The 16,197-nt window shown below is 43.0% G+C and overlaps 1 protein-coding gene and 1 long non-coding RNA gene across 4 annotated transcripts in view; one reads left to right on the top strand and one right to left on the bottom strand.

The window, feature by feature from the left end:
- Window positions 1–16,197, bottom strand: part of phactr3b (phosphatase and actin regulator 3b) — a 56,441-nt gene that overhangs the window by 15,432 nt on the left and 24,812 nt on the right. For all 3 annotated transcript variants that reach the window (XM_085160841.1, XM_085160843.1, XM_085160842.1), the window contains exons 4-8: window positions 15,924–16,064; window positions 14,754–14,984; window positions 14,485–14,680; window positions 13,165–13,355; window positions 11,363–11,516 (exon numbers count right to left, since the gene is read on the bottom strand). In XM_085160841.1, coding sequence (XP_085016967.1) covers window positions 11,363–11,516; window positions 13,165–13,355; window positions 14,485–14,680; window positions 14,754–14,984; window positions 15,924–16,064 — 913 coding nt within the window. The remainder of the gene's footprint in view (window positions 1–11,362; window positions 11,517–13,164; window positions 13,356–14,484; window positions 14,681–14,753; window positions 14,985–15,923; window positions 16,065–16,197) is intronic.
- Window positions 480–1,162, top strand: LOC146519144 (uncharacterized). Its single transcript, XR_014874253.1, has 2 exons — window positions 480–699; window positions 795–1,162. It is a non-coding gene; the product is annotated as an uncharacterized LOC146519144 (long non-coding RNA).

The following is a 16,197-nucleotide window of genomic DNA, read 5'->3' as shown; positions in this document are numbered from 1 at the left end:
ACAGTGTTTCCTAAAGAATCTGGAATTTCTTCACTAGGGTGGAAATCTTTAAGTGATAAACAAAGTGTCATGATATGAATGCTATAGCTACATCATGCATTTACATTTCCTAGCACACACAACAACAACAACACAAACCCAAACAAGTCTTAGAGCAGTGTGTCTGCCTCCAATGGCGATTTATGGTTCTATCACACCAGAGTAAAAATAGAACAGCTATGAAAAAAGAAAACAAAAAACCTCAATGGTTGCCTGGTGATTGCATTTAATAACTGACAGCAAGTAGCTGCCTTCAACTCCAACTTCTGGGTGACCACTTTTGATCGCAAACAGATTGCACAGTTCATGTGGCGAGAAGGAACCCGTCTCCAAACAATTACAATCTGAAGGCAGTCACTGTCAGACAGAGTGGTAAAGGTTTGCAAATACTTGCAGTTTCATTTGTAAACGCAGCCTGCCAACAAATCGCAGCCAATCTGAGTCTGTCTGCGCCAATAAGTGCAACTGGTCTGCAACTGTTTGCAGTTGCAGACCAGTTGCCTCAACTGGTCTGCAACCAGCCTCAACTCAGCTGGTTGCTAACTGACTGCATTCTGGATATATTCCTATATTAAAGCAAAGCTGGCGAGTCATTTTGCAGTTAAACTCTGTCACTATTTGAGGAGAAATTTCTGAATTTACGAGGTTTAAATTTAAGATGTTTTGTCTGGACTCTGAATCTGATCTGAATCTACTGATTAACATCTCTGAAGCAACGGAGGGAACATGATTGCAAGTTAACTGCAATTTAAGAGGTTTCGTCTGCACACTGTTGCAAAACTTCACAGTCTTCAATCGCTGTTGTCCCTCATGTGACTGAAGCATTAGGATCTAAAAAGGGAAAAACTTCAACAGTGTGAAGGTGGTTTAAGTACAAGAGGTTAGGCCTCAAAGAGCAAACTGTTGAGTACAACCAGGCTGTGAAGGAATAAGGAGGTACTGATTTGTGATCCAAACGTAATCAAATTACTCAACGGAACCTCGCTGGAGCACTCGCCATTTTCATGTCATATATCAGGACATATAGTGTGTGGCCTATACGTAACCGCAGAAAAGCAGGGCTGCAATCGACTGGTTAGAAAGTTCGATCCAAGACTCAACGTTCCAGGTAAAAACAATTCCATGGTTACAATAAAACTATTTCCAGGGAAAACACTAACTAGGCTCCTTTTTTTTATTAACGTTTGACGTTTGCAGTGTCACTGGATATTATGCTGTGTCCCTGCTATTACACTACAACGGCGCTGCTGGAACCTTGTTTCTAAAGAGTCACGTTCATCAGGTAGTCTGTCACATGCAGCTGACTGAAAAGTTGAATCAAAAGATCTTTTATGTTGTTTCATTTTTCACTGTTAGCACTATTAAATGCTGCTGCTTGCACGCTGCAATCATGATAAAATGTTCCAGATTTATTTTTAATATCGTGTGAAATACTGTTATCACAAATTTCCATGAAATATCGTGACGTAGTTTTAAGACTATACTGCCGTCCTGGCTGAGCTTCTAGTATTTAGACCACAAACATGCCAAAACTGCAGGATTGCATATAATTCAAACTTCTGTCTCTGTTGTAAATACTGATGAAACTATTAAACTCTCTCTGCAAACAGCTTAGCACGTTGCTATCACCTCGGCTTCATCTATGTATTGCTGAATAATGTTTGCTTCTCAAACTCGTCAAAATGCGTAGTGCAGTTCTGCACTGGATCAGCTCAGGGCAACGTGCAGCTGTCTGTCATGTGTGCTGCTGCTCTGCAGATGACTCAAGGTGAGAACAACTGATTGTTCTCCGTCCCTAATGAAGGCTGTTCTGTTCCTGATGTTGCACAAACAGCTGTGCCTCCCAAGGCCCTTCACAGCTTCAACCAGGACACGCAGTGCTCAGCCACCTCCACAAACACAGCTCTGTTTGATTCAGCACGACTCACTCAATGCGACACATTAAGCGTGATTCACTCATCGCGGACACAATCACCGGTGCAGCATGGGCGTTTCAAGAGCAGGCACGGGAGAGGCCGAATCAGCGTTTGTTTACCGCTGTTGGGAGGGAGAGACTCATCACGTCCTGTGCCAGAAGCCCGTGGTCAGCAGGACGGAGACGCTCGCAGACAAACATACGGTTCTGTTAACCTAAACAATGGCACGCCTCAGCTGTCCGCAGCCCTGTTCATGTGCATGAGTCCTGGTGACCAGTCAGTCTGGGTCAGAGCTGAGCGAGGCAGCACCTGTGAGAAAGCCTGCAAACACAGCAAAACTCTGCAGGCACTTAATGGCTCAGATGTGACACTTGTTACAGTCCATCTGAAATTGAAGATTACCTCAATCAATACATGAAGGGTGCAGACAGTGCTTCCACTGTTTTTAACACCCAAGTCTCACTTTAGCTAGTTGAATGTTATAACTTTGCTCTCCTGTGAGGCTGGATGACAGAACAACAGCACAACTGAGCGTGGCCCACAGACTGGCTGGAACACTTTCTACACTGCCTCCATCGGCCAACAGAGCTCTCTGCAGGCAGACGGGCAAGCAGAGCGCACTCGACCATGAGTGTGACACTGCTTAAGCAAGCACTATCACCTTTGGGGAAAGTGCTTCTCTTTTTACCATAAAGCAGCTGCCTTTATTGGCTGTTTGTTACTGCAGTTGTGTAAGACCTTCCAGGTTTGTCACTGATAAAAGCTGAGGTTGCATTGGTATGTGTTAAATCACTGTCTGTGTGTCTGTGAATCAGAGGTGAGCCACTGAGATCAGAGAAATCCTGTAAACATAAGCAGACAAACTACATGAGTACGTCTCTAAATGCTGCCGTTAAGCTCAGCTAGTCCCAAAAGCAGCAAAATAACATGTATATTTTATGGAGTCTGGATGACGGCACCTACATAAAGCTTTCCTCTAATATTCGGCAAATTCCACTTTGTGAGTTGGACTCTCTCTGCTCGACCTCGAGCTGCACATCTTTTGATATTTTCTGAAATTTTGCTGCTTAAGTCTTCTAAAACCTGTGAACTGTGACACATACCACAACAGCTCTACAGACTGGCAGTGAAGTCACCGTTTTGGTGTCTGTCTTCACAGCTCAAAGCATTTTTCTGTCATCGTCTTGTGCTCTATTTATTTTTCAAGTACACCAGTGGCTTCCCCTTTCTTCTTGATGCGTGCACTTCCTGCGCTTTGACTCTTTTTTTCATGGTTGATCTGTTTTGAGGTCACAGCCAGCTCTCTGATCTTCATGTCAGTATAATTCAACTGCAGATTTTTACCAGCAGATAACTTTTGCACATCTGAAAAAGAAGGTTTTACACCCAGTTGGCTCCTTGTTTAAAATGACACGATGTACTTTACTATGCCTGCTTTTGGCTCAATGCCTCATTTGAATCATAAACTGTATATAAAAGATGGATGTAGCCAATTGTGACGTCACCCACTGGTTTTTGCACATTGCAAATTAAAGCTGCAATTTTACTTTCATGGTCACCAACTTGTTAGTTTTGCTCAGCCAGAACTAGCTGAGAGATGAGGGTTTGAACTGTTATCAGCTATCTTGGGTATGCTTCTATTAAGGCCTGACTTGGACTTCTGCAAGGAAGCTTTGTAGATCCTGCTGATGTAACCTACACAAGTGGCTGATGTCATTTAAGGCACTGCTGGTTAATTATGTGTTAATTAGTATGTGGCCACTCTGAGTGTTTATAGCTATGCCAGCCATGATAGAAATTAATAAAATGCTGGGAGGTTTTTCCCGCTCTTTCTCGGGGTTCGTTTTTCGTACATTCCCTCATGTCTATTCCGACTGCTACATTTGTGATTCCTTTCAATTCAATTCAACTTTATTTACATCACAAATCACAACAACAGTTGCCTCAAGGTGCTCATATTGACATTTTATCGGTTATTATTCATTATGCTGAGAGGATGATTGTTATACTGATAAATTTAAAAAAGGTGGTGAAAAAGTATCTGCGCAGGAGGAATCGAGGGCGCTGAACAGGCGAATCACAGCGGACGCGTGCGACGTCGACTGAGGTGTAGTTACACTTCGAGGGTTCAGCTGTAGGTCACAGTTTGGGGTTTCAGACACCACTACGGCATAAATTTCCCGACTCCACAGTCGTGTGTAACTTAAGCCCGAATACAAGTACAACAGGTTAGTTACAATAAAATGTACCTATAAGGAGAAATTATTTGGGATTAAGAGTGTAAACAGCTTATTCCTACGATAAAGAGACGCATTTTAACAGGACAGTCTATGGAACCGACTCACTTTTGGATGAACTGAACTTGGCCACAGGTTGCTGCTTGGTTCAGAAACATAATTTAGTACCTTTGGTGTATGTGGAGGCTTATATACTGTATAGAGCTGCAGTCACAAAACTAATCGCTGCAGTAATGTAGCACACAGTGAACTGGGTTTTATCAGCAGGAACCTTGGCTCACAACAGAGCAGCTGACCTCTGTCCTTACCTAACAGTGCACACACTGTTCATACCCAGAGCCCCACTGTTACACTGTGCACTTATCACACACAATTGATCGCTTTCTGTTTTCATTATGCAAGAGTGATCAGGAGTTGACTTTATATAAGTGTTGCTTGGGGTCAAGCTGGGTCTCACTGCACTGCCCCTGCAGAATAAAGATAAGTAAGTTTAGGGGAAAAAAGTCCACGAAGCCTTTTTTTCTATTTTGCAGTTACTTGCTGAAATGTGTCTGTGCACATGGAAGGAGGTGTGCTTGGAACTCGTTTGGATTTGTGATAATTTCACGTATACTGCATGCAGGCATAGGAACGGTGCCTATCCAGACTAGCACGCAGCTGTGAGATGCCTCTGGTGAAAGCGCAGGAAAAAGGCACCTTAAAAAGCACGATGCCAGGTTCAAAGGAGCTCATGAGAAGCATTATTTAGCCTGTCTGAATGTCTCCCTGCTTTACTCATCTCTCACAGTTACAAAGTTATAAAGCAGGGAGCAAAAGGCTTAGCTGTAAATTAATTAGGCTTCATCAAACACTCAGCGCCTTGTTTCCCGTCTCAGTGTGGGGAGACGGGAATGGAAAGCACCTCTCTCTCGGCTCAGACTCTTCATCTCTCTCATTAACTGCTCTGACCTGTGATGTGTTTGGATACGGAAGGAAATTACATCCAGGACATCAAGGGAGTTCACTGACTCCATGTGACGTTTCAGTTGCAAAAGCCTCTTGACTGTTAGTCTAATGACCATTTCTAGAGAAGCATTCAGATGGCAGGGTCAGAACTTGGCACAAACAACATGACAGGATGGATCCATCCTGCCCTGTATCAATGGTTCATGGTTGGTGATGGTGTAATGGTGTAGAGCAGCGGTCCCCAACCTTTTTTGCGCCACGGACCGGTTTATGCCCGACAATATTTTCATGGACCGGCCTTTAAGGTGTCACGGATAAATACAACAAAATAAAACTAGTACCGGTACCGAAAAAAAGAAGATTTATTCATAACACACGTGAAAAGACCAAGGAAAACCGAGTGAACAATAAAAACGATAACAAAAATAACACTGAAAACCGATAAAAACCCTGAAAACTACACATTTCACACCTGAGCCTCAACTCTCGCGGCCCGGTACCAAACGACTCACGGACCGGAACCGGTCCGAGGCCCGGGGGTTGGGGACCGCTGGTGTAGAGGAAATCTTCTCCACATTACGCTCACACAGTATTGTTGCCATCCATCCCTTTACGAAAACAGTGCAGCCATCTCCTGACATGACAGCGAGTTCTCTGCACTCAAATACCCTCCACAGTCACCAGACGTCAATCCAACAGACCACCTTTAAGCCCCTAAACACATATAATTATACAATGGGATATAATGCAACATCCAGATCATACTTTACACCCGTGTTTTCCAACCTTTTAGAGCCACTGCACATATTTCACATTAGAAAAGTCACACGGCACACCGCAAAACAAATATGTTCCCGTGCACCAGGCATAGCGGAATTGGCTCGTTTGTCCCCAGTTATACCTCTTTTGCTTTCTTCTGACCACTACTCATGCTAGGGCCTTCATCTGGGTCCGAACTTTCTCCAGGACCCAGGTCAGACTGACTACTTTTTCTTTTCAAATATTTATCTATTGCTATTACACGCTGCGTCCTCTCACAGCATAACTATTATGCAAGTTCTTCTTCGTCTTCTTCTGTTAAACTGGCAGTTTGCAACCCATTCAATTAGAGCAGGTATGTAATTGTTCTGCGCGTTACTCACGCCGATCGCTCGAGTACTAATCAGGTGGAACCAGAGAACTGATCATTTCTCACGGCACACTAGTTGGGAAACACTGGTTTAAAGTATGAAGTATTCATATTTAGAAAGCATCTTTATTGTATAAGACTTGAAATGCCCCTCATGTATGACAAACAACATTTTATTGCTTATTCAACATTTTTAATCAATCGTGATCCTTATCTAACCTAAAAAAAACATCTGTGTGAACATGAAAGACCCAATGAAGGAAACCACCTGACTCTGGTAAAAAATAGTTCCAACAACACTTTAGACACACTAGAGTCACATTGGTATCCGCCGCTTAACTTCCCATTTATTGTCTGTGGTTTGGTTCACGGGCAGACTCCACAGTGAGAATCACCACAGTGTCTCTCATATCCTCCACAGATGAACCTCCAGTGATTTAGTCTTAGTCTTTCTCATAGAAAGCCAAGAATGTGGCATGGGAACTGAACAGCCCTTATAGTCAGTCTATAACAGCACAGTGTTACATTCAGTAAAGTAAACAAGTGCTTTTAAGAGAAATTTGTTGGATTGTAGCGTTACAAATCAAGCGAAACTGCAACCACAAAGATTCCCGATCATCTCATAGAGGAACATACAACAACCTCGTTATGAAACACAACAGTAAAGTACATTTATCTGAAGTACAATTAAAGCCTCCTTTCAGCAGTTTCTTTGTTCTGCTGAGAAATATGAATAAAATCAAAACAAAGAGCTCAAAGAAGCTAAAACTCTCCATAGAGCTGAGAGGATTCTCTGCATCATCATCATCATCACAATGCATATTACACATCACACGCAGTGGTCCGACCCATGGTTACTACAAATTGACTGATTACAGCACTAAACTGCTCTTAAAGGAACCTGTTCAACAAAAGCAAACAGCATTACAGTATAACGCAGGTGCTTTATTAACTATTGCATTATTTAGAGGCTTTCATATGCACATATAATAAGCTATCACTGAAGAAAATGTCACAGTATTCTGCACTGCAACACAATTTGAAGCTGTTCAGCTGAGAAAACACGTTTACTGTAATCCAGTCTTCAGAGCTGAGAGCCGTAGCGATGCATTTGAAAAAGCTAATTAGAAACTTGCACTTGTTTGTCACTCTCTGAGAACAATAGCTTCTATTTCAGCTCACTGAAAGCAGGTCAACGTCGAATTAAAGCACTTAGCAGCCTCGGAAGCACAAGTGAGGTGTGAACACTTTGGCTATTATCACAGCTGCCCGTATCAACAAAGGTACGAAAAACAACCCAATGTGTTAATAGTCCTCTGAGAGAAAAGTGCAAACAGCTCTAAAAATCAGCATCGACTCTGTGTGAGTCCTCAAAGTCGGAGTCGCCCACTGTGGAGAGAGCCTGTGTTACTGTCCAACGCCCACACTTGATCTCACCGTGGTGTGAAAGTGTTCCAAAGAACTCATTTATTTTGGGGACTCGGAGAAATATGAACTTTCCTTCTCAGTTCTGACGCTGCATAAGTATACCAGAACACCCTGTCGCTGTGCTATTCACACACAAAAGAAAATCTAATTTTATAGTTACTATAATCCTATTAAAGTCACCGTAGTAACAGCCTATTGCCTTTTACATAACATGACAAATACTATTATGATCTGCGTGGCCTTTCTGCTCTGCCTTTCAGAAAATCCTGTTTCACATTCCAGAAAACCACATCCAAGCAAAGATGAGCAACAACAATCGCAACATGTTTACAATCTACACACAGCTGATGTGGAAAACAGCTGGGGTGGCTCTGGGTCAGGAGGAAGTCCTATCAAGGAGAAGGTTGGTCGATCGATTCCCCGATCGATTTCTACTGAACCCCGATGCATCCACCAGTTAGTGTTTGCTTATATGAATGTGGGTCTATAACTGGGTGAATGAGGCTTGTAGCAAAAATCACTTGGTGCTCAATACTCATTAGATAAGCGCTATAAGAACCAAAACCCACGTTAGCACAGAAACTCTCAAATAACCTAACATTCATTCTGCCTGCTCACATATACACTCATTGAAAGGTGTCTTTTTCTTTTCTTTAACACCTGCATAATACATCATAATACATAATACATTTCCACTGCGTAAAATTCACACAGGTATGCATTACAACAAAAATGAATGAGCTTCATAAAGGTAGGACTCATGGCAGGGCTGTTAAAATCGACTGCACTATTTACATGGAACTACACGCAACAGAGCAACTTAGGCTACGTTCACACTGCAGGTGAAAGCGCATCAAATCCAACTTTTTTGACTCTATTCGACCCATATCTGATCATGGTTTGACAGTGTGAACAGCACAAATCCGACCTGGGTCACTTTCGTATGTGGTACTGAATCCGATACATATCTGATGTTTTAGAAAGCGACTGCTGTTTCTGTCTTTTACATCACTGACACAAGACAGACGCCAATTATCAGCGCCGGAGAAGACATCGGGAACGCTTCCTGTCCATCCAGTGAAACTGTTGGGAAGACAACGTTGGAGAAACGTGAACATTTTATTTGTACTGTATAATCTGCAACTATCCTTTGAAGCACCGCTCCTCTCTTAAACAGCAATAAGGATAATTATTAGGCCATGTGTAAAGAACAAAATAAATTTATAACTTAAACGAAAATTGGGAAACATAAAGTCAGAAACAAGTCTTTATATTAAGGGCCATCAGTCAAACAATACTGTTTGGTCTGGGTCTAAACAGAGCGCATTGTGTGTGACGTTTGCTGCCACATTTTATTTATAGTGTGAACAAGCAAACAAAACAAAAAAAAATCGGATTTGAGCATTAAGACTTGCAGTGTGAACGTAGCAATAGTGTACTAGGACAACGCTGCGCTGACGAGCTGTTGTGAGCATGGTTATGGAGGCATTACACCATTTCTTTAGGCGACTGTATCTGTATGATGCGGATGGCTGATACACTTGACGTGATCTATGTCAAAGTGATCCAAGATCATCACAGATGTATAAAATGAGGAGAAGGCACGTGTAGGGAGGTGCAGGAATTTTGGAAAAGGACTCATAAAATTCTAGATCCCAGTGCCATTCATTGTTTTAGGAGACAAGTGGCAACAAACACATTTGACGTCATGTTCAATCAAGTATCATGGCTGATTTTTAATCTTTAGGTTTATTAAGAGTGATGGCGCTTGTATGACGATGATGGCTTCTTAGGGGAGTTTAAAGGGGAGAGATGTTTTAGATTTTGCATAATAAAAAAAAATCAATAAAACTGGTAATCACTAAAACATGACGTGCAAGTTTAGTACTAGATTAGATTAGATTAGATTAGATTAGATTAGATAAAACTTTATTATTGGGTGGGTTCCTCCGGTTTCCAGTAGCGCAGCACTGACAGAAGTTGCATGTTACAGAGTTGGAATACCAAATAAAGGGGAATACGAGAGCACGAACATAAGGATAAATATAGCATATATACACATATATAAATACAGAATATATCATAGGTATAAATAGAATAAACAGGCTGTAGACCAGGGGTCCCCAATCCCAGTCCGCGTGGGCCGGTGTCCTGCAGGTTTTAGATCTCACCCTGGGTCAACACACCTGAATCACATGATTAGTTCATTACCAGGCCTCTGGAAAACTTCACGACATGTTGAGGAGGTCATTTATCCATTTAACTCAGTTGTGATGGATCAAGGACACATCTAAAACCTGCAGGGACACCGGCCCTCGCGGACTGGGATTGGGGACCCCTGCTGTAGACACCTGAAAATAAAAGCGTTGACTTGTAGTGTGTTCGGTCACTGCCTGGTTCCAGCAGCAAATACTGGGGTTGAAAAATGCTAATCAAGCTGATAACTCAGCACTCCAACCTTTTGCACAAATACGGTTATTTCTGGGCCAGAAAAAAACAACATGGCAGCAGCCAAAGGGCTACATTTGAATGAATGAATAAATAAATATATAAAGGGTGACATCACACTGGCTAAATCCATCTTTTAAACACAATCTAGGCTCACTGTCACCAACTGTTCTCACCAGCAGCAGCGAATCTCAGTGAACGTTTCATTGACATGCTCTGATAAACACACATGGGATGATTTTCATAATAAAAGTCTCTTTCTGGATTATATGTCCTGCTTTTAAAATTCTCTGGCTGTGATGGGAAAACGTGTAAAGGACAGAGTGAAGCTACGTCAGAGATACCCGGTGTATTTCAGAAATAAGAGGGAAAACTACTTTTCCTGGAAAGTTTCACAAGGGGCTGAACTGTAACCCACAGAATTAACATTCCTGGGATGTCTGAAACTTTTCATTAAGCTCCCTATAGAAAAGGCTCAGTTTTGACACAGGTAGTTACAGTATTTGTGAGCAGCAGCAGAGAATTTCTAGCAGGATCTGCCTGACAACACCTCAGCCTGATGCTTCTTTTATACACGTTTCTGTTTCAAACAATCGAGCATATATTAGCAGGATTCTAGTAATTATGGGAAAAACCGGCTTCCTTGTGATAACAGCAATGTAACATTAATGTTGTTATACTTCAACTCTGATAAAGAAAATATTGTATTCAATGAAATCTTTGCAAAAACAAAGTTGATGTTTGCTTTTTGTCTTGGAGCAGGTATAAATAAGTATTTTAGCTCCATTCCCTCCTTTCATTGACGGCCATCTGCCCTCTTGGTGAACTTTCTGTGCACAGTCATAGGAAGTGCATCCGCTTGTCTGTAAATGGTTTCTGTCTCATTTACCGCATCGGATGTGATTAAAGTGTTGTGTGTAAAAACAATGTTCTGCTGCACTTGTTACCGGTTTACACTGTGCAGAGATTTGCACATCTCAGGTTGAGGCACAAACTGAATGTGCATTAAAAGCCTCTGTGTTGCATTCAAGGACCTCTATCATTCATATTATTATAATCTTTATAATTATTATTTACATATGGGAAATAGACAAGCAGGCAAAGTGCAGTCAACAGCGATGATGAGAGATGAAACGGACATACATGAGACAGAGCACGATGAGGGGGTGGGGGTCAGACAGGGGTGGGATGCTGGTCTGGCTCCACACACAGCGACTCACTTGGCCAGCTTCATCTCTATCTGTTGGCGGATTTCTTGCCGCTCCTGATCGCTGCGGACGGGGAAGATGTTGCGGTCCTCCAGCTCCTGCTTGCTGGGCCTGTTCCGAAGCTTCACAGCCAGCAGCTCCTTCTTCATTCTGCGTGGGAGGGTCCCTGTCGTCGTCGAACACAAGCTAACGTCAGTGGCTGTACAGTGGCTTTCTAGCTGCTGCACATAGTTTTCCAGCTTAACCTGCTAAACTGATTCTAATCATCTAAGCATTAGCCTGTGAACTTTCACACATTCCTCGCAACAGCTACACATTTGATTAGAGCCGAGTGGACAGGTCTGAACCCTCGTTCTCTTACAGAAAACACCTTCCACAAACTCGGGATTAAGTTCGGGTCTGCTCCGGGGTATTAACGGGTTTTTTAAGCCAGTGTGAAGCTTTGGTTTCATGTTTGCTGAGTTGGTTTGATTAAAAAAAAATACAGAAAACCCAGGCTTGCACGTCTCTTGCAGACTGAAGCATGTTGAAGTATTTCCATAAAATTCCCTCCCTTCACAAATGCCCAGTGCTGTAGTTGTTTCCTGGGAAATTAGCTGGTATGATGCTCTTTTTGTCTTTACCAGGAAAACTAATCTGACTGAGCAGATCAGATGTCACACCTTGACTGAGTGCTCGTCTCCATCAAACCTTTCATGTTTTAAATATTTTGAGATTATGTTCAATTTAAAAGAACAGACTGCATATAAAAGATGAAAGTATCAACTGTGACATGCCTGCTGTGCACAAACACGGATACCTGCCAATTACTTAGACTAATGTTAGAATTTGGCCGAGGTCACCACAGCAGATGGATCCACATGTTTGATTTGGCACAGATTTTGTGGTGGATGCCCTTCCTGACACAAACATTCATGAGGCAGAGTTTGTGTCTGGAATCATTGGTAAAAGCAAATGTCCATCCCAGCATCCGCATATTTTCTGCCATTCCAGGTCGCAAGGGCAGCAGACCTCCCCTCTCCCCTGACCACTTCCTCCAACACTTCTGAGGGGACACCAAGATGTTCCCAAGCCAGCCAAGATGCCCAGAAGGCATCGTGGGCCTCAACTGGCTCCTTTTGATGCGGAGGAGTGTCAACTAAACCTAACTTTAGGCATCAAAAATATTCAAATTATTACTGAGCCTCGCTCGTCCACTGAAAGAACTGCAGTTTTTGGGCTCTAAGTTTTAACACCACATGTTTCTGCTTGACAAAGGAGGCCATTAAAATGCATCCATGGTATCCAAAAATATCTGATTTGTGCAAAGATGCACTGCTACCATTCTTAAATCTGAGCTGTGACTCTCTTATATTCATTGGGTTTTTTTTCCTGCTTTCATCCTGTTAGCATCTCCTTCACCACACATTAGCATCACTATCTCGGCGACTAACCCTTTCTGGGTAAGAGTAAACCTTTGTGGCAGTGCTATTTAAGTCTCCAGTGAGCTCCACAGTTCACCCTTTAAACATTTTTTCCCCCAGAGTCGCAGACATGCTAACGGCAGGAGTCCGAGCACCACTGACCCAAATGAACAGCTAAGAATTAGGCCACCAGAGCAGCTGTTGACAGGCTCTGAAACTTAACACCAGCAAGTATGCCATTCATCATCCACGTAAATCTCCCCGTCAGGCTGCGAGTATAAACAAACATCACCACAGATTAAGCAGCTTCATTATCCACTGACAGGGTGCCCAGATTTGGGCTCTGTACAGAACGTGGGCGATAACAGTAAAGCAAACATCATAGTACAAGTCGGCTGTCGGCACACATACCGGAGATCACGGACTCGTTCCAGCTGTCCTGGTCGCTCAAGTATTCATCCAGACGCCAGTTCTCCTTGTTCTCGTCAGACTCCTTCTTGCTCTCGGACTCTCCGGCCGGGTCCTTCTCTGTGCTGGACGTGCGAGACAGGCGGCCCTCCGGACGGCGTTTCGGAGACGAGCGCGCCTCCTTCATCTGAAAACTGAGGTCACATGTCACGAGATGTCTGTCAGTTACAGCTGTGGTGGATTGTTGTGTTTGAGCGACTGAGATGCTGCACGGCTCATCTTTCAGAGAGCAGCTGAAATGTTAGTTTACCACCGAACGTGGTCGAGCAGCGGTCACTGAAGTGATTAAAGAGTTCAGGTTGTGTCTGCAGCCCAAATCGCATAACTAAAGCATCACAATGTAACCTTCAGTTTGGGTTCCTACGGCAAAATAAGAGATGAAAAGCTTTGAATACACCAGGAATCCCTCTCTGTTGTTTTCTGCTTCACTAACAGGATTACAGATCTAAAAAAAACAACAACACTCGCAAATGAAACATTCACAAGTATAAACACAATCTGATAAACACTCAAAATACCAATAATACTATAGGTCTGTGAAGCATTTACTTGCACGTCCAAAATCAAAGCAAATCTAAAGAAAACTAAACACAATCAATCGTCCATTCATTCATTTTTTTAAACACTTGTTCACATTTTGTTGGTTTCTGCACTAGAATTAAAAAAAAAGTTCAAATTTTATCCTCATTTCGTTCATTTTTAGCACTTGAAGATTAGCATCTCTGTCCACGTGCACACACTGTCTGGGTCAGCATTAACGGGAGGCAAACTCAAATAGAAAGCTGCTTCTTTAAATCTAATCAACAGCCTGCTGGCCTGCAGCTCCAGTCTGTGAGTAACGCTCACATATGACTCCAACCCTTCCACTGTGCCCTGAAGGACGAGCGTGAAGCATGTCGTCACACAGCACAGCTGCCCCTGAAGGTCAGAGGGGTCAGACATGGCTGCTCCTTGTTAAAAAGAAACGGTCCCAATATGTTGCTGGTGAGATTAAGCTGATTATAAGTTGGATTCTGTTCTGAAGGGGTCATCATTTAAAACAGGTCTTTAAAATCCATACATGAAATATATTTAGACGTTTCCTCTTTTTACACGACGCCTGTGGTCTTTTTTTTTTTGGCTCCACATTGGTTACATTTTTGTTGTGGGAGTTTCTGTCAAACAGGACGAATGCAAATCCATTCACTGACCAAAGTGCTGTTTGTGTTCTTTGGCAACTACACAAACAGAGACGTGGTGGAAATGCTGCACATCAAGCCTGACCTGTCCTGTCTGTGTTTGGTAGCCAGGGCGCGGTGCAGCTCCTCAATGATGCAGCTGGGGGGCAGCGCCCCGAGGTGAGGGGACCCGGTAGGCGTGGAGATCCTGCCTCTCAACAGAGAGCCATGAGGGTCTTTGGGCAGAGTGAAGTTCCTGGGTAAGGTGGCAGGGGACTTCTTCACCGGCACTGGAGGAGCACCTGGAGAAGTGAAACACATCGAGTCAGATACCGAACGCTGGTTTTACATCAGTGTGAGTCCTGCTGGACGCACCTTCTAAGCTGCCCAGCCTGGTGAGCAGTTTGACAGGCAGGCTGGGTGGAGGAGGGGTGCTGGCTCGTCTCTGAGGCTTGGTCGCCGCCGCCTCCTGCTTCCCCTCGATACCCTCGGCTTTGCCCTGCATCTGCTCTTCGCTGGGGTCACTGATTGAGGTGCTTTCATCTTCTCCATCTTCACTCTGACTCTGATCACCTGCTGTCTTTGCCACTTCAGTCACATCTTGTACTGAAAGCACACAGCGAAGGTAAGCCGAAAGGTTTAGTGAGTTTCTGAAGCCTCTGGCTCCACCTAGTGGACAATCATAGACAGCGCAACTGCACTCGGAAAACCCATTTTATTATCAATATCACTTATTTTAAATCAGGTGATGAAAATAGAAACTAAAGGAAGGAAGAGTCTGTATCCATGTTTAGCGATTTAAACACTGACGGATGTTTTTACATTTTCTTTCAGACACGTGAAACACAAACAGATGTCTGACATTTGTTGTGTGTTGTTATTTATGAGCCCTTAAAATAATTGTTGCACTGTTACAACAAGTCATGGATTATTCGTTTATACTCTGATTCGCATCAGGTGGTTGTTTTCTTTGTTTTGTTTTCTGAACACATGTCAACAAGGAAGTTGCAGAAACTTTTATAACATATTTGAAATGTTTTTCATCTCTTCCTTTCTTTTGAATTTCTATTTAATTTTAATATATATACCAAAATAATGGCAAATATATCTGGCTGAGATACTGGCTGGGCCAGTAATAGCTAAGCGCTAAGAGCCATCCTTTTGGTCAAGTCATGACCTTTATGTACTCTCCTGTATTTTTTATATTTGTCATAAACTAACTGTTTTGTGAAATTTCCATCTTTACACGATAAACGCTTCCCTGTGTCCCCCAGCGTGGTGTGGGTCTGTTGTTTGCTCTGATGAATTTACGTATGTGAGACTATCCAGTAAAAAACAGATGAGCTATAAAATCAAGACAATGAGCTAAAAGATGCTAAAAACAGTTTTCCTAAAGTTTCTTAGAGATGTGACAAATATGTTTAGCAGTTTTGCACAACTGATGCAATAAAGCAGCATTTTTGTGAGGCAGTTACAGGATATGTATAAAAAGAAAATAGTGCTAGCAACAAGGTGAACACAAAGCCTGAGCCTACATCGCTGTACCTGTTGAGCTTTCTAAATCACTGCCCAGGTCTTCATTAGTGTTGGCCAGCGGTGCCACCGGCTCCTCGTCTCTGTCCTCGCCGTCAGAGTGAGGGGGGGTGTCCAGGTCCTCACTGTTACCCCCACAAGCAAGATCGGACTCTGCACATAGCACACAGAGGCGACAGGAATGAGTCTGCGTGGCAGTTTAGGCCTCATGCGGCTGAGCAAGTGAACCGTGCAAAGCCTGGAGTCATATGTGTGCTAGTGCGCTAACGTGTGTTCATCTGTGGTT

The sequence above is a fragment of the Neolamprologus multifasciatus genome, chromosome 5 (assembly GCF_963576455.1).
Source record: "Neolamprologus multifasciatus chromosome 5, fNeoMul1.2, whole genome shotgun sequence".
Lineage (NCBI taxonomy): Eukaryota > Metazoa > Chordata > Actinopteri > Cichliformes > Cichlidae > Neolamprologus > Neolamprologus multifasciatus.
Note: the sequence above shows the minus strand (reverse complement) of the source record. Positions and strands in the feature narration are given on the sequence as shown.